We start from the raw sequence: 26,036 nt of genomic DNA on the forward strand, positions 1-26,036 counted from the left end.
ACGACCTTGTTCTGGTGTCCACCTACCCGATCAGACCAAGCTCTGGGTTTCCCAGAGCATGGCACACCAACCACTGCATGTGAATTTGCTCTCTCATGTACCTGAAAGGTCTACAGCAACACCTGATGTGGAATTGTAAAGGAGCAGGAAAGCTCCTTCCACGCCAGGTGTTTAGCCAGTTCAGCTTGAAAGGGCCACGAGGTCTTGAAACAGGAGGTATGAAACTGCCATCATGGCAATGGCACCTTACAAAGGTCAGAAATAATTTCAAAGCTTTCCAGAACTTCCAAAATAAAGATTTTTTTTGCTTAAAGGTAGAAGGGGAGACAAGCCTCCTAATGTGTTGTGTTTTTTTTTTGCACAAATATTTAAACTTTTGCAGTACTTTAATCAGAAAATTTGAAGGAAACTGAAGAGAAAGATACTGCATCCATTTTACAGAGATGAGGCATCATCTGTATTCACTGTGTATTCACAGTGTCATAACAGGTCATATCAGATTAAGGCAAAGAACATACATTTGATTTCTAGCCTCTGTAGTACCCTCATGGCATCATCAATTTAATTACAAAACAAATTTATACGTATTTAACCAATTAATAACATCGTAGTTGTTTTGAACCTTCATGGTAGATCACAAAAGCACTCTTATCCTAGAACAGTATTTTGAAACTAAGCATCAATAATTAGGTTATTAGCTGCATTTAACTCTAGAAGGCAGCAACAATCTTGCATTTTGCAAACATATCACTAGATTCTATTCTTCCTTTACAACACCAGAAAGAGCTCTGATATTCTGAAATAAGCCAGACAGTAGCCACCACAACCCACTACCTCTAGAGAAAGTGTTATCAATTAGAGATACATTCCAATTCTCACAGCTAAGCAATTTCTTAGACTGAAGGGATTCTGAGTGATTTCATGGTACAAGAAGAGATAGTTAATGTAACACAGAAAAATTAAATTGTCAATTGGGGTGTCACGTAGTAAATGAAAAGATTTCACTGTCCACTCGAAAAAATAAGAATAATTGTGCTTGGGCTAGAGTGCAACAAAGATCTGTATGCCTCAGCATATAAAGGGCTGGGTTTGTCATGAAAAATTCTTTGGGTCTGTATATTCAGGGTTTTTTTGCAAGCAGAACCCTAGGAACAGCAGTGCTCAGATTTAAATTGGATTTTGAGGGGGCTCTTTCTCCTGTGGCAGACAGTCAGAAATCCTGCAGACGGTCCAATTTACAAGAAACAGATGATGTCATTTTGATAAAGCTCTCGTCTAGTTTCACATGTCCAAGTGTTTCAGACAAACTCAGACTTTCTGCTCTCTGTGAAACACCCAAAAAGGTCAAGATCCCAAAGACCGAAGGGAAACAGAAAGACAAGAAATGAAAGCACAAAATTTATCAAGTTTGCATTTTAAATACCAAGCCATGTGTGTGTCTGTATGTATATTCTGTTGTGTCCAGGAAGCTATATGCATACTGAATATAGCGAAGTTTCGTGATTTCTATAGGTATAAAATAATTGAATTGAAAATCAACAGACAAAACGTTGAAAGTAAAAGGACAGTATTTATTTGTTTGTTTATTTTAAAACATTATTACATTGATAGAATAGTATTTTAAAAGGAAGATCATAATATATTTTCATTCAAAACTAGGCTGTTAAGCGTATATCTTTAAACTCTAATTTTTCGTCCACAAAAGGAAAGAAAATCATATTATACAAATAGCTATTTTTAACAGATCTTATGAAAAACATGTATTTAAAAATAACTGCCAAAATCTGCCTCTTCAAATATACAAAACATCCTTGCTGCGCTGAAGATGTCTTCCTCAAAAGTCAAAAATATTTAAGTCAACATTTGCGTCTGCATGAAACCCTACCGAAAGCAGCAGTGACACAAAAATGTAAAAGCACTGTACAAAGTAAATACAGCTTCTGTTTGTCCTAATACTGTACATATTTGTATTTGTTTTAAACATGTTTTATAAAAACTGCTATTATCGAACTCAACATCCTTTCCTGCCTGCAGAAAAAAATGAGCCACTGAAATTACCTGTTCACTGAAACGTCTCCTCTTCTGAATGCGAACCGTCTCTCATCATTCAAAGGGAGTTTTAGTGCTTATTTCAGTGCAAGCAGGACTGAAAGCTTTCCTCAGCACACCACTGTGTAACCCCTCTTGCTCTCACTTGGCTTCCCCCCTAGTTTCACCACGCGAAACGTTACAAAACCTTTAATACGTTGACTGAAGGAACCAGAACTCAAGGACCCCAGTTTGTGAGACTGGTGTGTGGATTAGTTCGCTGTAAAACTCAGTGTTCAGCCAAACCAAAACCACTGGCAAACAACGCTGCACGCTTTTTCATCAACATCCCTCTCTCCCTCTTTCTTCCTTTATAGCCCCTTCTGATACTTCTTCTGGAATGAGCTCTTCAGGAAGGCGCGGTATCCTGGATCATCCACGTATTCATTCCTGAAGCGGGAACTCAGGACCCTCTGCCTCTTCTTCTCTCCCGAGATAATATCTGCTCCATAAAACGTGTCTTCAAATCTCATGTCAGAGGCTGTTGACTAAAACCAGATGTTAATTACACACACACAGCTGCGTACAGGCCGCCGTATTCTGATATACTTTGGACAAGCTGCATGGACATACAGACATGAAGCTAGCCACGCTACTGATTATGCAGTTACAACTGTTTCCAGGAAAATGTCTAAATATTAAATGTGTATTTTAAATGTATATTTAAAATACAATTTTTACTTTTCCATATTTTGTATGTACTACGCGTCATTTAACTCTCTAGGTCGGTAGCATTCTTTAGAAACATGTAACTAACACCAGCTCTTAGTTTTGATTTTATCCAGAGGTCACACAATCACTCCAACTCAAGGTGAAAAACCAGCAACGTGGAAGTGATGCAATTTTGGGGCAGGATTGATGCTGGCAGTATCAAATATTATCCACCACTTAAAATAGTTTAATCTCTGAGAACTTGGGAAGTTTTTAAGAAAGCATACACACGTTATAAGCACACAGAAAGATCAAAATGTCTATCAATTTAAATATTTATTAACTTGATACTTCACGATCTGACAGATGATCGACCAGGATGTCCCTTTTAGGAGAAAAGAATTACGTTTGACAACAGCATTTGCTTGTACAACTCACTATTGCCACTAGCAAATGGACCCTTGTGCTAATCATGCTGATTTGGTCAGTTAAATTAACACAGGCTTCGCAAAACATTTCTGTAATTTTGACTGAAAATCCAGAATAAAGCCACGGATAGTGTTATTGGCATTCTGGGCATATATATACTATCAAGTTATCACCAGCAAATACTCACAAAACGTGCTTTTACTCTCTTAGGAAGCTCTTCATCCAGTGTATAGATCTCTTCTCTCTTCATTACTAATTGAGAACCGTCTTCAAACTCAACCTAATTGAAAAAACGAGTATTTAAAAATAAAATCATAATTCAACTTTTGCAGGAAGTTTCTGGGAATGTCTCCAGGCAAAAAAAAAATATATGTGCAAACACAGAAGATTCAGATACAAATATTTTTATATCTATTTTAGGAAGGTGAAATTAGGATAAAACATAAAAAAATGCTATTTCTTAGGAATTCTGACACAGTCATAACTTGAAAATAGTATCTAAGCAGAGAAACTTCAAAATCAACACTGACACATATACAATAAATTAATTAGATTAGGAATGCTGAACAGTAACAACACAGGCAACACTATTTTGTAGGAATGACTTATTAAAATTTCTTTATGTCATTTTTATTTGCCTCTAATTTTTTTAGTTGCTTCTAATAAATAAAAAATTAATTTTAACATCTTCTGCTTCAAGGTTGAGGAAGACCATGTCAAAAGAAAGAAAGTATGAGTGACAACTAAGGAAATACCAGTTAACAGAATTTTATTGAATCTGATGGAATTTCTTTAAAATACTCTGTTCAGAAGATGAAAAGCTTTATCATGCTTAGGTTTAGATTTAATCCAACATGAACCCCGTTAGCAGAAAATGAGAAAGGAAATGTAACTAGGTGTGGGGAATGATAAAATGCTGAGGCTTTGAAGCATTTAAGCCTTTTCAGTAGCTGCTGATTTTTTTTTTTTTAATATTTCATCTAACAATTGTGAATTTCAGCTGTTATCTATGCCTGTAGTTTTAGTTCCCACAGAAACTGTATTTTAAAGTTTGGCATAAAATTAAAAGAAAGTCTCATTCCACATCCTTAGGTGACTTAATGGGACCATGTGAAAGACAACAACAGACTCAGGCTGGAAGAATAAGCCCAAATACAAACGTAGAAAAACATTAAATTATCAAAAGTATTATCATAGATAAAACTGAAAAATCATGTGTTTGAACTTGCAAATGGACTGGGTTTTGTAGGTTCAAATTAAAACCTTGCCACGACCGAGTGGCAAGTTTGGTTTTTTTTTCTGGGCCCCTCGGTTCAAGAAGGACAAGGAACTGCTGGAGAGAGTCCAGCGCAGGGCCACAAAGGTGATGGAGGGAGTGGAGCATCTCCCTTCTGAGGAAAGGCTGAGGGAGCTGGGGCTCTTTAGCTTGGAGAAGAGGAGACTGAGGGGGGCCCTCATTAATGTTTATAAATATGGAAAGGGTGACTGTCATGAGGATGGAGCCAGGCTCTTCTCAGTGGCATCCAATGACAGGACAAGGGGAAATGGATCTAAGCTGGAACAGAGGAGGTTCCGCTTAAACATGAGGAAGAACTTCTTCCCAGTAAGGGTACCAGAGCACTGGAACAGGCTGCCCAGAGAGGGTGTGGAGTCTCCTTCTCTGGAGATGTTCCAAACCCACCTGGACACGTTCTTGTGTGATCTGATCTAGGTGGTCCTGCTCCGGCAGGGGGATTGGGCTAGATGATCCTTTGAGGTCCCTCCCAATCCCTGACATTCTGCGATTCTGGGATTCTGTGAGTATGTCAGATTGAGAATGGCTGAAAAATCCTGGATATAGTATATCCATTCTCAAAACTCAGAGTACAGATCTATGAACTATTAACTTCCTTAAAAGCAAATTTTTTTTTACAGCAATTTGACAGGGATGCATAAATCTGGAATGCATGTAAAATCCATAGAGCACAGATGGATAACAAAGTCGCAAAAGCCATACTTGCTCTTCTCTGTTCCTACTACTAACCCCATAAGCCCAGGTTGTGAGCAGTATGTTAGAGGAACTTAAAGTTCAATTTGGCTTAATTTTGTTTAATAAAATGATAGCCATTTAGGTAATTTTTATCAGGATGCAGGAGCAGCCTTTCCGCTATTTCTGCTCCTTACTGCAAAATATATTTGGTTATATAGTTTCGCATACTACAGTTGGTAATAATGTTTTTTGCATTACTGGTGAATGAACTGGGCAGGAAATTAACCCTGCCAGCTTCGTGCAATCAGAAAATCACCTCCTGAATGGGCAATGTTTCTGTTCTCATTGGTAGTGTGGAGCAGGAGGTAACTGCTTCATACCACGGAATCTGGCATGCTTGCAGTAGGAAATATATTGAACATTTACAATGAAGAGTAATTGGAAATTCTCCAGCAATAATTCAGCATACCACATTGGAAATAAATATGCCTACCATTAAAGGCAAACACAACAAGAGCTCCTCCAAGACTTTCAACAGTATCATGATTCATGCAAAATATAAGCCCACCATCTCTAATAGCTGCAATTTAATTCAGACAGCAGATACTACATTTCAAATAATCAATTTTATCCAGCAGGTTATTTTATTTTGACTTCTGCTGCTGTACTGTGTCTGCGTAGTATGTTATTTCTCCGTTAGATTTTATTTATCAGGACATCATAAATTAAAGGGCCAGCTGAAATTATTTAGAGAGCAGTTAATAAGGTGAATTGATAATTTAATAATCTCAAACGAAACTCAAAAATAAATAATGAATGTCAATATCAAAAATCATCAAGACATCACACCCAGACTGCATTAAGAATTTCACTTGAACACCTGCTTCATTTGGCATATATAACCCTGCTCAGGGATTGTGTAGGATACTGGGTGGCAAGTGTCAAACTGGATGAGACAAATCCTGGTGCATTGTGTCATAGCTCCTGCAGGCACAAGTACTGTCACTCTTGGTACAAATGTCTCGTGAACATAAGGAAAACTCACAGCTTTATCCAAGTAGAACAAATTTGCCTTATTAGATCATAATACTTGTTTCAGAGAGTCCTTTTCAGTCTCTCCTTTTGTTGTACCATCTAAGAGATCACTCAAAAGACTCACTAAGAGCATCTCAAAGGTGCAACAGAGATTACACACCCCAGAAGAAGAGTGGAGTATGTGTATGCGTGGGTCCTGGCAGCTTTCAGACAGGCTGTGTAGAACGACCAGAAGAAGAACTACTAAATTGTCTTGAAGTTAGCCTTGCACTATCCATGTCATAGACTTTCTGTAACCTATGGCCATGTTGTGTCGGCCTTCTCTCCTGTCCCACATGTTGAAATACTTGTTTGCCTCCAAAGTCCTAAGTGGTCCAGTCTGGACTCCCTCTAATCTTTGATTTCTACTATTTCCCCCACGACAGGGGTTATTACAAGGCAGTTTTCAGTAATCTCCCACGACTGTTATGCTGAGGTACTCTAAACCTTACTGAGACTCCACACGCTAATCCATTTTCCTTAAACTAAACTGATTTCATCATGTTGTCCAAGAGGTCTAAAATAAGACAAAGAAGTTTGTTTCGACTAGGTCAGATTCCTTCAAATATGAAAGATAACAACATTCATCTAATCTATCTCACAGTACTGCTCAGAAGACCAGCTGTTCAGAAGATTAAATGATTTGAAGATTAATGTAACTATAGAAGAACAATCTTTACATTTTATAAAGAACTTTTCACCTTCACAACATAATACAGCTGCTAAATATAAGGGAAGAGGTAAGATTTAGGGACTAGCTCAAGGGATCAGGCATTTGAGGACTTGAGTTCGATTGCAAGTCATTGGCAAAGTGAGAAGGTCAATGCAGCAAGTCATTTAGACTCCCTGTGCCTTAATTTATCTACAGACATAATAGTAAATTTGCCATTTTTGTAGAGTAATGTAAGGCCCTCAGATGAAAAGCATTACATAAGTGAAAACGATTATACGTATCTAAATGAAACGTACCTAGATTCTCATTCTTTCAGAAGCGCTATTATTATTGTGATTGTTTTACTGCAGTTTCTACCATCCACTTGGGTACTCAAAGCTGCTGACTGATTTTTCTCAAAGGCAAGCACATTAAAAAAACCCAATTATTGTGCCTCTGAAATCAGAAGTCAGCTTTTTAGACTTGCCTTCAGTGTTCAGTGTTCAGTTCCATTTTGCCTTTGCTGAGGATAAAACACTCTTTAGATTATGTGTTAATTAACTCAAAAGTGCCTCAGACAAATGAATGTGGGACTATTTATGCTCTTCCTTTTACTGTCCTCCCTTCCATCCCTTTATGATACGCCTAAGGTTCATTGTAGTCACATACCAATACTTAATTTTATATCATTAATTCTGTAACTACCTGACATCAAATAAAAGTAAATAACCTAGAGAAAATAACGAATGTTATATTTCAATCTTAACATTCCACCTGTTCACCTGAGTTCTTATTAAATAAGCCATTTGGTTGATTTTATATGAACAGGTGAAATCTCAACTCCCAAAGAGTGCACAGCACTTGTTAATGGTTTAGACAGCATTATTTATTAGTTTAAATGCATTAATAGCTACAGTAAGAGTCCACACTCCAGCCTTCAGCAGCTTTGAAGGTGCAGCTGGCTACACCAATGCTAGAGCCAAACAAGCATTTTGCAATAGAGACATCTGAAAAACAAGCACATGGTAATAAACAGAGACACTCACCTGATACATATGAGCTGTGTTTGTTCCCAGATACTTTGCACCATACAGCTTTCCATCAGGCCACTTCACTTGGACAACCTCTCCCTCTGCAGGTGGGCCCAGCCTTAGGCAATCTCTGCTCTATTTACAAAGAAGGATGGATTCTCAAATCAGTGAGTGAGCCACCACACGGAAATTACCATTAAGCTGTTTTTTACAACTTGGTAATTGGAGGAGATTTATTACCATGTGTGTTTCAAGTTTTATAATCCTGCTAATGGGCTAACAGAAGATACTGTTAGCCTTTATGAAAATGAAATACTGACCAAAGAAACACTCTCTTTACAGCTTGATACTGCACTGGCAAGGCAACAAATACAGAAATCAGATAGCTATCAGCAACGACGATGCACTTCCCCCAAAATTAATTTCCATCAGACACCGAAAATGGGATATGGTTTAATGGGGATTAGGGATGGTTGGACTCGATGATCTCTAAGGTCTTTTCCAACCTAGAAATCTATGAAATCTATGAAATCTATGAAAATAAAGATCACTAAAGTGCAACTGCCTATGTGCAACACTTTCACTTTTACATATTCGAGTGACTCATGTTTTCCTAACCACAGCACATTTTTGCTAGATGCTAACTTTGCTGCCTGAAATATACTCTGATGGATCGAATTATGAACGAGGAGAATGCCAACGAGTTCTTTGCCCAGCGGTTGGAGAAACACTAAAAGAATCCAGATGCTTACAAAGAAGAACTAGGTGGGATTATTATTTTTTTTTTTTCAGAAGATATGAGGCTGTTTTTTCGCTGTGTCTTGGCCAAACTCTGTGCCTGACTTGTTGAGCACGTCGGAGAGGCACAGTTTACGCTCGTTGCAACATGGTTTATTTTACCCTATATGGCTCAGTATGACCTAAACGACTCATTTGCAGAGCACACTGACCACACACCTGTAACACCAGCTGTCCACGTGAGGAAACACGTGAAGGACCAGAAAACGATCGTGTCAGGTCTGTGCTCAACAGTTCTTTGGAAGCTACCTCTGCCAAATATTCACCCCAGTAAAGGCTTCTGTACTTTGTACTGACTACATCACAAGACTTCTCACGAAATCAGTGCTGATTCAGTGGTATTCTCCTACATGCGAGAGGACCTGCTCGGTGACCATGCTACCTAAGCTCACTGCTTGGGAAGAGAAAAGCTAAAGCAAGGCACTCAGATACAAGGACTCAGTGACAAGGTCCTGCAAGACCTTGTAATATCTCAGATTGCTGCAGTACTATTACTGTTTTCAAAGTCTCAGGTTTACACGACTAATTTTTTACAAAAATATTGTATTTTTGAGTTCATAGAATCATAGAATCATAGAATGGTTAGGGCTGGAAGGGACCTTCAAAGGTCATCTAGTCCAACCCCCCTGCAAGGAACAGGGATATCTCCAACTAGATCAGGTTGCTCAGGGCCTCGTCCAACCTGGCCTTGAACGTCTCCAGGGATGGAGCATCCATCACCTCTCTGGGCAACCTGTTCCAGTGTTCTACAACTCTCATGGTAAAAAATTTTTTCCTAATATCCAACCTGAACCTACCTCCCTCTATTTTAAAACCATTACCCCTTGTCCTATCACAACTGGCCCTCCTGAACAGCCTCTCCCCATCTTTCCTGTAGGCCCCCTTGAGTTCAACAATTCACTTCCAATAGAGGCCAACAATCATCATGACAAAGAACTGAAAATACGGGAGAAAAAAATGCATCACAGTGATCCTTACTGGGACATTATCTTGTTATAATATCACGCTGGCCGAATCCAGGCTTTATAAACTGTTTTTAATCACATGTATCTTAATCCATGAATTTGATTCGACACATGAGAAAAGAAGGGAAAAGCTGATTTTCACAGAAACACGCTCCCTGCATGACAATACTGTCTCTGTCATCCCTCAGGTGCTGTGCCAAGGTGACAGCTATAAAATATGTCCTGCATGTGTGTCTGGCAAAAGTTGCTACGACAGACAGAGAAAGATGTACCCTTCCAACTTCACCAGATATTTGGGGTAAGTATGTGGCACTCCTGTACTACCTTTCCTGGTATTTGCAGGAGAGGCAGGGGAAGAGGGGAAAGGAGAAAGGATGGCTGCTGCCATTCCATTCCAACAATGGAATAATTATGACTTCTCAGGGGACAAGGATTGCTAAATACTATCACAGCTCTGACTATAAATTAAAGCAGATGATATTTTTAATGCTTTCTTCTCAGTGATGACTGTCAGGACGGTTATGGTTATCATCATACTTCTCCCTCCATCTATTTATTGCTAAAGTGCAAAAAGGAGTCTTGGTTAAGTGTCTTGAACCAAACTTTTAAAATGCACCACGGAAGACAGCAGATTTACAGAAAACAGAACAATCTATCAACAATGTCAAGCCAAACATTAATTTTACAACAGTAAAAGCCCAGCATGAATTGCTCACTTTGCACCTTGCACAGGAAAAAAAAATCTCACAGCTTCTCTAGGATGGCTAATGGAATTGGTCATATGGAAAATTAGAGTTCTCATGCAAATAACTAGACAAATAACAATCCCATTCTTCATGTATCACAACAATGTCTTAGTCTATGAAACAATGTTTGGGAAACCTGTACTAAATAGTTTTTGCTGATTTCTGCCAGAGTTCCTACCACTTATTTTCATGTTACATAACCATTTTAGAGATTCTCTTTTTACTGCAAAAATAATTCTCACCATTTTCTACTGGGGAATGACTAGAGTTAAATCTGGCCAGGGACATCAAGGGCAACACGAAAAATTTCTATAGATATGTCAGTGATAAAAAGAGATCTAGGGAAAATGTAGGCCCTCTCCAGAAGGAAATAGGGGACCTGGCTACCCGGGATATGGACAAGGCTGAGGTTCTCAATGACGACTTTGCCTCAGTCTTCACTGGCAAGAGCTCCAGCGGCATGGCCCAAGTCACAGAAGGCAAAGGCAGGGACTGGGAGAATGAAGAACCGCCCACTGTAGGAGAAGATCAGGTTCGAGACCATCTAAAGAACCTGAAGGTGGACAAGTCCATGGGACCTGATGAGGTGCATCCGCGGGTCCTGAGAGAACTGGCAGATGAAGTTGCTAAGCCACTCTCCATCATATTTCAGAAGTCGTGGCAATCTGGTGAAGTTCCCACTGACCGGGAAAGGGGAAACACAGTCCCCATCTTTAAAAAGGGGAAAAAAGAAGATCCAGGGAACTACTGGCCAGTCATTCTCACCTCTGTGCCCGGCAAGATCATGGAGCAGATCCTCCTGGCGACTGTGCTAAGGCACATGGAAAATAAGGAGGTGATTGGTGACAGCCAACATGGCTTCACTGAGGGCAAATCCTGCCTGACTAATTTGGTGGCCTTCTATGATGAGGTTACAGCATTGATGGACAGGGGAAGGGCAACTGACATCATCTACCTGGACTTATCCAAAGCATTTGATACTGTCCCACACAACATCCTGGTCTCTAAACTGGAAAGACATGGTTTTTATGGAAGGACCACTCAGTGGATAAAGAATTGGCTGGATGGTCACACTCAGAGAGTTGTGGTCAACAGCTCAATGTCCAAGTGGAGACCAGTGACGAGCAGTGTTCCTCAGGGGTCAGTACTGGGACCAGTGCTATTTAACATCTTTGTTAGTGACATGGACAGTGGGATCGAGTGCACCCTCAGCAAGTTTGCAGATGACACCAAGTTGTGCGGTGCTGTGGACACGCTGGAGGGAAGGGATGCCATCCAGAGGGACCTTGACAGGCTGGAGAGGTGGGCCTGTGAGAACCTCATGAAGTTCAACAAGGCCAAGTGCAAGGTCCTGCACGTGGGTCGAGGCAATCCCAAGCACAAGGACAGGCTGGGCAGAGAATGGATTGAGAGCAGCCCTGAGGAAAAGGACTTGGGAGTGCTGGTGGATGAGAAGCTCACCATGAGCCGGCACCGTGCGCTGGCAGCCCAGAAAGCCAACCGTGTCCTGGGCTGCACCCAGAGCAGCGTGGGCAGCAGGGCGAGGGAGGGGATTCTGCCCCTCTGCTCTGCTCTCCTGAGACCCCCCCTGGAATACTGCGTTCAGCTCTGGAGTCCCCAACACAAGAAGGACATGGACCAGCTGGAGCGAGTCCAGAGGAGGCCATGAAGATGATCTGAGGGCTGGAGCACCTCTGCTATGGAGACAGGCTGAGAGAGTTGGGGCTGTTCAGCCTGGAGAAGAGAAGGCTCCGGGGTGATCTTATAGCAGCCTTCCAGTACCTAAAGGGGCTACAGGAAAGCTGGAGAGGGACTTTTGACAAGGGCGTGTAGTGACAGGACAAGGGGTAATGGATTTAAACTGAAAGAGGGGAGATTTAGATTGGATATAAGGAAGAAATTTTTCACTCTGAGGGTGGTGAGGCACTGGCACAGGTTGCCCAGAGAAGTTGTAGATGCCCCATCCCTGGAAGTGTTCAAGGCCAGGTTGGATGAGGCTTTGGGCAACGTGGTGTAGTGGAGGGTGTCCCTGCCCATGGCAGGGGGGTTGGAACTAGATGATCTTTGAGGTCCCTTCCTACCCTAACCATTCTAGGATTCTAGGATTCTATGATTTCTTGGGCTGACGAAATTGCAAAAAGGTAACCTCACTTTTCTCAGTCATATAACGGAAAGTCAGACATTGAGACATGTCAGTCCTTCAACATTCCCATACACCAGCTGTAAATAACATATAGTGTGGGCTCTGTCTACATTCAGCTTGTAAACCATGTACATTTCCCGCACAATCACACAGTGTGTTTTCTTCTTCACACAAACGGTCAAAATTGTGCCTGCTTGTACTGAAAAGCCGATTCACTTAAGTGTTTCATAGCTCAGAGCCCCAGCTCCAAGTATGATCAGCTACAGAAGGCTGCTCAGGGACATGCCCAGTTAGGTCCGAGTATTTCCAAGGATGAACACTTCACCACTTCCCTGGGCAACTAGTCCAGCATGTGACAACCCTCACAGTAAAGAAGCCTTTTATTAAGTGAAGAAAAATTCTACATTAAGGATTTTCTTGTATTTCAGTTGGTACGCATTGTCTTTCGTCGTGTCACTCTGCACTACAAGAAGTGTGTGGCTCCATCTTCTTTAAGTCCACCATCAAGTATTTATAGACTTGGATAAGATTCTCCCTGAGCCTACTATTCTCTAGGCTGAACAGTCCCAGCTCTACCAGCCTCCTCTCATGTGGCAGATGCTCCAGTCCCTTCATCACCTTCATATCCTTTCACTGTGTTTGCTCCCCAGTATGTTCACGTCCTTCTTCTACAGGCGAGCCCGTAACTGGATACAGCACTCCAGATATGGTCTCACCAGTGGTAGGCTTACAGCCACTCAAAAAGTTTCTTTATTAGCAAAAACCTGTAAATAACAATAACTTTAAAACTTTTCTTGTTTATGACAGGTGGTATTTTCCAGTTTTAGAAACATTTTGGGGTTCATTATATGCATTTAACTAAAATAGTAAGCAATCCATTCACAATAGATATTGGAAAAGCATGTTGAAATACTGGGTTTGTCTCCTGTGATGTCACTAAGGAATTCTTGTGTACAGCACTACAGATAGAGCAGACATTTTTCCTATTTTTCTCTTTGGATATTCCTTTGTTTTTACCACAGAGGCTGAACGACACTTTGGTTCATTAAGGCTGGACAGAGCATTTGCAAGTAGCAAATCCAGTTGCAGTGGCAAGGTGGTGATGGTTGACACAGACTAGGAACAAACGTGGAGCCACACTAAGAAAAAAGAGGAGGGAAGTCTGCAGCTGAAGCATGAACTTGAATCCAGGAACTGTGAAATGTTACAAGGTTCACACAATTTGAATATAGCCACTGGCACCTGAAGAAAACACCTTAATTTTTTAAAAGTTTTAAAAAATATGTTCAAATGCTTTCTTCAATCAAGGCTAAAAAGTACAGACATTCCGATCTAAGATGAACTTATGAACTATTGAGACTACTCTCCAAAACTTTCAGAAACAGATGTTCCTTAGATACCTACAATTTTACTGTGGCAATGTTTTGCCTGGAAATTATGTTATTAATTCAGCTACTCCAAATTGAACAATTATTTTCAAAATGATAAGAATATAAGAGCCTGTGACTTCTTCTAGGTTTGATCCAAAGAAGCAACACTGAAAACAAACATCTCTAGTGAATTCAGAGGAAACAGAAAACTCTGTGGTGCAATCCTCAAAGTTAACAGGGCTAAACTAGCTCATATCTTCAGGCACTGGCTAAAAGAAGCAAGTTAAAATGATGGTAGAAAGGATACTGTAGTCTTTCATGTCAAGATTATAGTAGGAAAGGATGAAATTATTTTGTGACTGCAAATATCAGCTAATGTTAATTCACAGAGTCTCTGGTCTGACAGGAAGCTAGATAGAGAGGAAATCTTAGAAAGGAAAATACTGGCATGACTAACGTAGAATATGTGAGTATTTAATGAAAATAAAAAAAATTTAACTTTGAGAGATTTTTCCTCAGTGAGGAAGGCAGCAGTTGAACAAAAAAAAACCTACAGTCTGCAATACATTATTTATCAACACTAAAAAAATAAAACAAAATAAATTATTTTCACGTTAAATACATGAAAAGCAAAAAACTCTCAAAAATATTTCTGAATATTCTGAACACACAAAACCCCACCGTTTCATTCCTCCTGAATCTAGCAGCAGGAAAAGTTTTTCATTAGCTTGTACAATGTTCTGCCTTTCAACATTCATCTTACAGCTCGGTGTTTGACCTTTCAGGAGGTTAGATGGACTCATATATCCTTCCAAATCTGATTCAGTCTTTGGTGAATGCGGAATGTGATTGGTGAAAGAGGGATCAATTAACTCCTTCAACTTAAAGTAATCATCATAAAGGTTAATATTGTATCTACTATCACAGCAACAACATTGATCATTGTATCTAAGAATTTGTCTAAAAAGAAGGAAATGGAGCCCATATGGCATCTTTTAGAGGAGGTATAAACCCAACAGTAGCCAAATATTTAAAATTGTTGCTAGAAAACAATCACGTTCAAATGGAAAAATGCCAATACTTGTCCATTCAAATCAAGGGGCAACTCCATCAGATCACCTGGCTCTTGTTAATTGCTTTGATGATGTCATCTTACTGTTCTTCAAGAGAGGGCAGAAGAGTTGTAACGATAAGGGTCCCCGATTTGATTCCAACGTGTCAATTGGTAACTTAGACTAGTGTGTCTTTTAAAAGCTACTTTTGCCTCTCACTCATACTTTTGCATGAGCATTCTGTGGAACATCTCCTACTGAGATGAAGAAAATCAATCTCCATCTTGATCAGATCAGAATATTTTCTGTGGGAGATTAGTAAACAGCTCTCACAGCAGTGCTCCTACAGTGGGCTTAATAGGGAAGAGGAGAATGAAACATTGCAGGTTAAAGACATTTGCAATGCATGAGTAACAGTCTGAAGACCCTCCTCTATCACTGATGAATATTACTGGAGATCAGTCTTCCCTCAATATAGCCCTAAAACATTCACATATATGTATATATGACAATACAACGAAGATTGAGATTTCTTTTTCAGTCTATAAAAAATAAGGAGAAAATTTCGAAAGATATGGAAGAAAAAATCAGTATATGGTATATACAGTGTTAAGTGGGAACATTGTCTGCAAGTGGTTCACTCCTGAAGTTTACTCTTATTCATCACCAAGCTATCCGAATAAGCATATATTTTTCCCTTGTAGCTGTACTATTTCAGAAACCTTAGGTTTACATTCATAGACTGGCATCATTTAAAGTAATGTGTCAGACATGTGTTAGACTCTTCCTTTTCTGAACCTTGTTCAGAACTTGTTTCTACTACTTGTTTCCCATGAGGGCATCTCTACAAAATCCACAACATGGAGCAATGAACTGTCATCAAGCATTAACCAAGACAGCAAACATAATCAGGCTGGCACCCCTTTCTTCAGGAGAGTGTCTAACTGAGCAGCCCCTAACCCATGAACCTCAGAAACTCTCATTTTATTTTCCTCAACTCTAATAGTATTGTTTACCTGATTAACTGGCAGACACAGCATGGAGCTCGGCTATTTTTCAAGTCACTGTTGTTTAGAGTGTAATAAAAATAATTTTTTTTGTTTGTTTAAATTATATTCAAATTCCAGCATTTTTCTCAATGTCCCTTAGCAAAAGCTTCTGCATCTCCTTGACACTCTTGGATTTTACTTGCTGATTTGCTTTGTTTCCAAAGCAAAGCACAGAACACCCCACTGTTTATTCAAATTCTTGTCAAGTACCACTGATGGTATAATTGACATAAACAAGATAGGGCTGAAGTGGTTAAGTGTGGCTTTTGCAACAGGTTTTACGAGCTGGTACATATTTCTAATGCTGTTTTTGCTGTATGGCTCTGTAATGCAGCAACAGAATGAAACACACAGCAATTGCACAAATTACTTAACTCAGTGGTAAAGGAATAGTATAAATACACACAGAGCCTGACTGGCATTATGCTTCCGGGGATGCTATCAGTGTAAAGCCAGTTTAAATGTTAGCTCAAAACGAGTATTTGTAACAATTAGTTTAGCCAGATATGTTTTTCATCCTTTGAAGTTACTATTTCTGTATTGTATGACATCAAAACTCTCTAGGAAGACATATCCCTACCAATCAACAGCAGTCTTGCAGGAAGACTGTGCAAGAATCCATTTTGCCATGCCGCTGCGGCGTTCTTTTTGGAGGGTTCTTGTGAATCCCACCACGCTGTTGTCACACAACTTGGCAAGAAGGAATGGCAAAAGGCAGAGGTAAGCAGGAACCTGGCTTCAGCCCCTCAGCATGCCTGGTGATACAGATCCTTCCCATATTGCTGCATCCCTGACGCACAGAGGCCATGGCACAATATTGTAATCCTCCTCCCAGAAGACTGAAAGCTGATAATCTAGCCCTGAGGTTTCAAAGATCAAAGAGAGACAGACATGGAAAAGATGAACCAGAGCTAAATTGGACTCTATAACTGCAATAAACCTGTCCTTCCTATCCTGTGTATCTTCATATTTTTTTACTATTGCCTATCTTGTGTTTGTTCATAAATTTATACATATTGTTAAAATCAAAGCATGAAATAGAAACTGCCCATCTTCTGTCAACCCCTGCATTGCTTAAATCCATAAGAACAGCTCAGACCCTAGTATTAGTCTATCTAACCACAACTTTACACGGAGCAAGCCATAATATTGACTTGTCTGGGCTTTTATCCTAGAAATTCCACGGTTTCTGAAAAACAACTTGAAATTCATGCATGGTCTCCAAAACTGAATAACCAACACCTCTATCCTCTTGTTTTCGAGAAACTGAAATTCATTTCACTGCAAATTCACTGGAATTTACAGCAAACAAGCATTCTGGCACTAATCACAAAATCAAGAGTTACTTCTCATGACACAGACAAAACACACTGTCTCTGGTTTTCACTGATAAGACTTCAAGTGGGTTTCTAGTCCCCAGATTCACAACACAAAAAAGCTGAAAAACTCTGGACCTCATTACTGAGCCCTTGGACAGAAATGGTTCTCGCTGCCTCTAGTTGAACCGCAGCAGTTGTTTCCAAATTTTCCCCTTAAACTAGGAGCTGAGTTAGATTTACTGTCCTGCTTCGTTGCTGCTGGGGTACCTACCATCAGACAGTGCTCTTTGCACCGACAGAAACCAACTTCAGCTGGTTTAAAAGGGAAGGAGGGCAGAACTGAGCACGGGGTGACCACGCTGCCAGGAAGAGTTGGCGCTCGCTGTACAGGTCCAGGAGAGACAAAGACCCCCACGGCAGGGCAGGAAAAGCACCTCTGACCAGCCCTGAGGACGCAGCCACCATGCCCACCCATCACTGCCTCATAAGGAGCACAAATATTGTGATTACAACTAACGCCTCCAATTTAGAAAAGCTCGTCGTACCGACAGATAACGTGCCGCGGCCACAAACAGTAAATGCATCCACCAACACCATTACAGGGGAAGTGGAGAAAAAAATTGTGGAAACTCCCTGAAAACCACCGCTGATCTCAGCAGGCTGTCAAAACCGTGATTTCTTTTGGGGGCTGACAGCACACAGCAGTTAGCGCAAATTTTTAGAAACACAGAATTAGGTTTCCCAAGTTCCGAGACGATTTGAATGAGAAGGAGAGTGGTAGCTAATTTGCCACAGTCAGAATTTTATCTAAACAGGAACTGCAATTTACACAGCGTATTAGCATTTGAAAGAGCAGGCCTGACTCCCAGGAGTGCAATTCTGGTTTTGAAATGGCAGAAATTCAGTGAAATCACCAGATTAACAGAATAGTTACTGTAATTCAACAAATTTAGCCTTGGATCGCAGAATGCATAGTACAAAAATACTTTGAATTTACGTATAACATGTTGTCCTTAAAACGTTACTGAATCTTCTCTTGCAAAGTGAATATAAGCTTTAACCAAAGGGAAACTGGAAGACAAATTGGATCATGCATTCCTGAAAAATGTCTTACTTTCCATTCATCTTAGGAAGTTACCATTTCAACCATTACTTGGCCTTTCAGCAAAGTATTAACATAAACACATGTGCAACGCTTATTGACAGATGCAGAATTGCCCAGAAGGCAACAATTCAGATCCACATTGCAGAACGTGGCTTAGGATGTCCAGGATGTGGGCATCACAGGAAGGTGCATCTCAGAGGACACTGAGGAAGCCTTAATTTGGGGTACAATATACTCTTATGGGAGAAAGCCCCCTGTCAATGGTAGGAAAAGTTGTCGAGGACACCAGGATGTCTGATTTGCTGTGCCTGAGGATTTGCTGTGCCTTACAAGGCTCCTTTAGTGCAGTGGAGAACCCTTGCTTATGCTTCTGCTACAGTTAGATGAGACTCTGAACCCTACAGTAGTACCTTACATCCTGCCCACCTATACATTGGTGAAGGTCTAGAGGTTGAAAGTTCCCATGAAACCAGCTGCAGCCAGTCAAGCACAAAGAGCAGCTCCTGTTCTGCTCCAGCCCCTGCCTCAGGTCCTAACGTACACGAAGGAAAATGCTCCTTCTTCTTCCCACCACCCCGAACACAGATGGCGAGTCTGGAAGTAATCTACTTCTGAAACATACAACAAATAGAGTGAATTGCCAGATCTGAAAATCCTACAATTCCTGGGTTAGCTCAGAAAAAAGATGGGAGGGGAAACAATGCTCCTTCCCCACTCCCACCTGTGAGATTCCACAGATTTCACTGTGCTCCACATGCTCACCACGGCCGTACTTGTTGTCCCGGACACGGATGCACACTCACTTTGCAATCACAAAAAGCACTGTAATGTATTTCTGTCTCTCACCTGCTTCACTGCAACGTTTACTTATCATAAACCACAAAATAATGGATTACCTTCCATCCTGTTTCTCCTGCTGAACTGTGGGGGCATTATCTTTGACTCATCTAAAATCATTACTGATAAGGATCCACCAAGCATTTTTTTATAAAGTGTAAAGGACGTTATACACAGGAAATCATGTAAAGATAATACTTATATACGAAGCTTTAATCTACTCTATATTCATTCTTTATGCTTATCTATTAAGTTGACTGTCTACTGTAACAGAAATGAAGAAAATGGAAGAGCCACAGAAAAATCACTTCTGTTCTTCATAATGGAGTAAAGTGAAAGCAACTCACTTAAATCAATACGGTCACAGCACTGTACAACAAACTTCAGATTAGAATCAGACTACTGCATCTTTTGATGTTTTGCAGCTCCAAGAGTTAAATGATGGAATAAAAGCCTCCAGTCTGAAGCCTTAGAACTCAGCCTGTGCTTTTTAAGAAGTTTGTTTTTAACTTAACAAGACCACAGTTTTAAAAGCAGGAATTCATCTGTGTTAGCATTTAGAAGATGCAGACAGTGATCTGCATGTGCAAAGCACAGGACTTTGTGTGGCTGCGCTTGCAAATCCAGTGCAAAAGTTCAGTTACAAAAATTTGTTAAAACAAATTTCTCAGCTCACATGGACTTGAAGTAAATTCTTCCAAACATATATACATATTTAACTTCTTCGAGTGTCTCACAGAACAAGAATGTAAAATCCTACGCAATTTTTATGAATCTATCTAACCAGGAAAAGAAACCCAGGTTTTCTCCTCAGAGACATATCATGCAGCTCTCAGACTTGCTTTCCACAATTTTTCAGAATTGTCTGTCAATGGCCACACCATATAAATTGCTGAGTAGTAAGTTCAACTGCACAGCAGGTTATTTTATAATGCTGTAAAAAATATTGTGCCAGCCCAACACAAGTAGCACATTTTTCAGCTCAGAGACTCCATGTTGTTTCAGTTAAGAAATAAAAAAAAAGGTTGCTGAACCTATTATAATTCATTAGGTCTCCTTTCCCACACGACACAACTAGTTCTGAGGACTTTTTGACTAAGTTGTACCAAATATGATCTACCCTCTTGTCACCTTCAGAAATGCATTGCTTGCTTTTCCATTTCACATTCTCAGAAATCGCCGGTGATGGTGATACTAGTGTGCATCCAAAGCATCTGTAGATTGCCCAAAAGGAGTGCAAATTCAATGTATTAATTTCCTTAGCCATTCTTTACAGATTTACATGCCAGCATATAATAAAACCAAACAATAAGCTATTATTGTCTGTTAGAAGTCTAATGGATCTTTCACAGACACAAGGAGGCAGGTAGGCACTACTATTTAAAGTTTTGATTTGAACAGGTAGACAAGCAGAAAATAGTCATCAGAAGAGCTAAAAAGAGAAAGGCATACAGAAGAGAAACCACTGGAAAAAATGCTGGAAACTAGTCAGGAGTTTAGTCGTTTATAATGCCAGACAAGGTGGATGGAGGAAAAGTTAAACATGTATAGTTTGTAGGACAGATTTTCAAAAAAACACAGCATCCTTTGGGAATTATTAAGGCTAGAATCAAATCTTTTATTTTTTTATACCCAGGTGGACATTAATGGACTGTCAAGACTTATGGGCTAGCCCAGCGTTTCTGAATGTCCATTGTTCAAGCAGTACAGTTTTTCAAAAGCAGTAGCAAAAGTATTAACGTATACAGAAACTGAGAAGCTGATTGAGTGTCCGCATAGACATATGCAGACAGATATTTATTGCGCCAGTGAAAATCAGCAGTCTGGAAAAAGTCATTAGGGAGAAGTTCTTGTAAATCTACATCCTAAGCATCGACACTCAGGGCCCCTCAGGTTACCTTTTCTAACCTGCACATCCAAAAAGTCCCCGCTATGTAATGGCACATCATGGTTTTAAACTAATGCCCCCTTTAGCTAGCTTGTGGAGGAAATAATTTTTGAAGAACTGTCCACCTAAATCCCATTTGTTTTACACCTCAAAGGAGGATGAAGTAAATCTGTTCTGTCTCTCATTAGTTTAATAATACTATCCGTGGGACATTCCGTATTCAGCCTGACTCCCTTGCCTGTGCTTTACCCCAATTAGTTCACCTCGTCTTGAGCAACTTCTAAGATTATAAATGCCCATGCAGCTTCAAACCCCTGCCAGATATCTAGGCCAGGAAGGGTCGTTCAGAACTTCAGTGAGTCCACAATCATCAAGATAGGCAACCCTACGCACACAGTGTGTGCACACATTAGAGTGTGGGTCAGGAGATGTTGCTGTGCCCCCTGCTGCCTTGCTTCAGCAGCTCCCACCAGTGGTGGTCATGATAGCTGCACATCTGTCTTAAGTCAGACTTTGGGGAGATGGATGATAACATAGCAGCCAAAGACTGTCTGGCGCAGTGACCCAGATGTCTTGCTCAACAGCTGAGGGCTAGTTGGGCACGCGCCAACTGAAATATGGCTGGTATGCAAACGTGACTGCAAGTCCATGATCTCACTCCATCAACAGTGGATAGTCCAGAGCCCGTTCAGCTCTCCTGCGCGGCAGCAGGCTGCACGCCAGGACGTCACCTTGAGGGTGAGACCTCCCAACGCCGCTCCTCGAGGTTGAGAGAATCCTTATTGTGCCAGATTCTCTGTAAGTGAACTGAGAATAAGCACCCCCAAACTTTGTAGTCTTAACTAAGTGCTACAAAGCACTGATGATGCATATACAGTTGTATGGGCATAAACTGTTGACCAAGTCTTGCACTAAGAAGCCTGGATGCAGCTGCAACTAGACTCCTCTCTGAGATGGAGTTTAGAAGGCAGGGGGGTCTTTGTCCCCCTAACAGTTTTGTCTGACCCTGTCCTCTATGCAGTAAATAATCAGTTGTGACTTGCCACTGAACCTTGTTAAGCCACCGCCGCATTTACCGCTGAGCTTTGTTAACTTACTGTCTTCTATCAACAAAATATATTGCTGCTTCTCTCTTGCGAGAGAGAAGAGTGAAGCACATCACTCTTCCTGCCACTGACGCCGAAGTGCATGTCATAGCTCTGTAGGGGTGCAAAGTGAGCGTGTGTGGGCCAGGAGAGAGGTAGAAGATTGCAAAGAAAGTCCCTGGCTGAGAAAAGTCTGTGTTTTTTTTAACAGCTTCTCCGATTACATTGCTATCATACTGGCAGGTTTTTCTGCAAATGGTGGCAACTAAAATGTGCTCCATTTTACTACAAAGAAAGCAGAGAATAATAATTTTGGGCTTTGTGAAATTTAGGTGCACACTGTAAGAAGTTGTAGATTTTGTGATAATTTCAGTGAAGTACTTTGGCTGTCAAAGTTCTCAATAGCCCTGTTTCTCTCTCCCCTGCCAGTGGTGAATTTAAAGTATTGATAGACCCAGAAAGATGGAGCTTAATCTCCTCTATTCTCTTCACATTGAAGGCTCTCTTGAGTCTACTACTGAAAGAAGGTACTTGAATAAGTATCAGCATAATTCTGATAAGCATGCCAGGTATCACTCTTGGTATGTTAAAAAATCCACTGCCTGGTGGTATTTTTTTCATGCTTGACTTTTTTTCAGGTAAGATGGCATCCACTTCAAAAAACAGTGGTAGACAAAAAAAAAGAAAATCAAGCGAGATGTTGTATGGACCAACGTGACACATGCAAAAATAATTTATTGTTCTTGCTTTTGACAGCTGCAGTCAACTAATTCCGCACCGTTCCAGGAGTACACTTTCTGGATTTTATCAGGGCCTCAGAAAATTATCAGAATGTGGTTCTGCAAAATGCACTCATGAACTCCAGAATATATCATCCAAGTGTTCTTGCAAACACATCTCACTTTCTCAACTCTTAAGGTGCTCTTGCTTGTAAGGAACATTTACAGCAGCATTCTGTAAGCTACAATGCCACTTACAACGGTATTCAATTTATAGATTTAACAAGGAAAGTCCGTTTTGGGTTGTGGGCATGACAACCCACAGATCAGCTTTACCTTCTCGATGTCAAACTCCTACATTTATACGATTAATAATAATCCAAAACACAGTGTGGGTATGTCATGGCAGCAAGAGTAAGTACACTCATTTTTGTTCACCTAGTTTGCTTGATAACCACAACAGCAAAGAATTCTGTGGAAACTGGTCACTGGAGAACCAAGAGCAAGTGGCCTGGTAGAATATCTACCATTTCAGGAGCGGTGTGCTCCGCTCTCCTGTAACCAGACCTCCCCACAGACTTGCAGTATGCTTGACTCTGCAATTTTTTAAAATTTCCTCTCTTCCTTGCAATCAATATAATTTGGTGGTATATTTCTGCTCCCAACCAAGTACACTGGCAGGCCTACCTGTTTAGCTGGGCTTTAATAAGGTAATGTGGGAACAACTTCATCCTTAGCTCTAATTTCAGGTTACACACATACGTATATATATTGTAATTATACTTGCTGTTAAGGCATTACTGACAGCCACAATACATAGGGAAATGAATAAAACTCTTAGCTAAGTACACAGAATTTTAATTTCTTGCAAACCACCAAGATATGCCAGTGGAGATATGTCCATTAAAAAAAAAAAAAAGAACTGTGGGACACCCTCCCTAACTGAGCAGGCCAAAGAATTGAGACGTTTCCTGATGCATAACCTGTAAACTGACATCTAGCCTGTTGGGCAGGACAGGACTCCTTCCAGTGCTGAGCTCGGGGCTGCGTGACAAGTCACAGAGCATTAACCCTTCAGGCAGTGGCAGGCACCATACATACATGCTGTCTGCTGCAGCAGTTACTCAGGTCTGCAGCATATGCACCCCTCACTTGTGTGCATGCATCGCTAAACTGACTGCTAAAGCTGTCATCTCACCTCCTTAAAATATCACATACTGTCCCCCTCACTGCAGTCTTTCCATGACTTAAAGAGGAGGTTGTCCTCCTGTTTCTTCCAGCAAAATATCGTACCCACATACTTCTCTGCACCCTCCTACACCCACTGGGTTGAAGGAAAGCTGACTGGTTAGCACATCGACAAGCTATCTAATGGGTTTAAACATTGCAATTCAGGAGTGATTATTCTAAGATATTCTAACAAGGTAGAAATCAGGTATGGTGCCCAAGCAATAGCTTGAAATAAAAAGTCTATATCCCTATATCTTAACACCTACACCTAAAAAAACCCCAAACCTGATACATTTAGCAAATGCTAACACAAACCAAGAAAAACACGTTATGAGAACAAGAGAACAATGTATACCCTGCTTCGATAGTTGCTGCATGCTTGCACGCAAGCAGAGTTTCACAAAGCTTCAAGACTGAAATTTCCCTGCTCCCTATTTTCCTCCTTAAAAATAAATCACGGTGTCTGAACATTAGAATTGTGGTCTGTTGTGAGCTGGGCTGAAATTATGTAGTGGATTCAGCACACACTGGAAAAGCAGAAAGCTCCTGCTATCTTTGTGAGCTAGTTGAAAAGTGAAAACAGATTAGAAAAGTAAGTTCTTCAATAGGCAGCAACACTGCTTTCACACCAGATTTGATGAATAAGTCCTCCCAGCGGCACTAACACCTGATACGCACGTTGCATGGATTAGCAAGTTTTAGTCCAGGCAGAAGAAGAAACATTTTTTTTTTTCCCTTCCAGTAACGGCTGCAGGTATATTATCTAATGAAAACACAACAAGATTTCTCTAAGGAATGTGAAATTCGTTTGGTGCTTCCATCAAACAATTCTGTGATGTCCATCCACTATCTGAGAAGCACTGAGCCATACCCAGACCCGATTATGTTTATTCTTAGCTCCAGATCAGACTGCCCCAGAGTTCCTCAGCTCTGCCTTACCAGATCCTCGATGCAGGAGTGCACAAAAGAGGAGTTTCTAATAACAAACAGTACAGCCACATTTGCTTAACATCTTGATCATCCTAAACGAGAACGTCTTTGATCATTAACGAAGCCTTTCGGAGTGTTTCGAATTAAAGGATAAATTTCAAAGGCATGTAACATGCATGAGATTATTAGCTGGAGGTACACCAGTTCATCACAAAAAAAGACTCCGAGGAGCATGAAGGCAAACAAGGATCACACTCGTATCACGAGAAAGACGTCAGGCTGCACCTGATGAACGCCACAAAGGTTCCAATTAACATCCAGTGTACTAAACTGCAAATGTGGAGGGAAAGAGAATCTTTGCCCGATCGTCTGCGAATTTTATTCATACATGTTAACTAAGCACACAATGTGGTCCTTAACAGTTCTGAAAATCATGCTAGTTTATGTAAATGCATAAGGGAAATCAAAATCTCAATTGCTTTTTGGAAATGCAATAAACTACACATTCTTCTCCCTGATGATTTTTATCATTAATAATGTAATCTCACAAACTAAATATCAGAAGGTGTAAACAAGTTGATAGAACAGATTCTTGAGAGCCGTTCTTCCCATTACAGCAGGATTTTTCTATTCAGCAAGGAATTTTTACGATTTATCTCTGAGACACAGATAAGGATATATGGAATTCCCTCTCTCATATCCTTTATTAAATAAATATTTCTTATTTAATTAAAAGACTTCGTAAGATTACTTTTGATTCATTTTGTCGAATGGTAAAGAACAATTAGAACAACCAAGGTTCGGAAGCCCATTAGAAAATAATCATTCTCAGCAGCAAAAGTAACAAACATGAACTGAATATTAAGACATTATCTCCTCAAGGTCAAAAGAAGTAGTTCAAGAGGT

At 40.4% G+C, this 26,036-nt stretch overlaps 1 protein-coding gene across 1 annotated transcript in view; it reads right to left on the bottom strand.

The window, feature by feature from the left end:
- Positions 1-2,399: 2,399 nt before the first annotated feature.
- The window catches only part of KDM4C (lysine demethylase 4C), a 286,953-nt gene continuing 263,316 nt past the window's right edge, over positions 2,400-26,036 (bottom strand). The window contains exons 20-22 of the mRNA XM_086628662.1: positions 7,910-8,029; positions 3,356-3,448; positions 2,400-2,576 (exon numbers count right to left, since the gene is read on the bottom strand). Of these exons, the coding sequence (XP_086484788.1) occupies positions 2,400-2,576; positions 3,356-3,448; positions 7,910-8,029 (390 nt within the window). The remainder of the gene's footprint in view (positions 2,577-3,355; positions 3,449-7,909; positions 8,030-26,036) is intronic.

This window comes from Tauraco erythrolophus, chromosome Z, assembly GCF_009769465.1.
Source record: "Tauraco erythrolophus isolate bTauEry1 chromosome Z, bTauEry1.pri, whole genome shotgun sequence".
NCBI lineage: Eukaryota > Metazoa > Chordata > Aves > Musophagiformes > Musophagidae > Tauraco > Tauraco erythrolophus.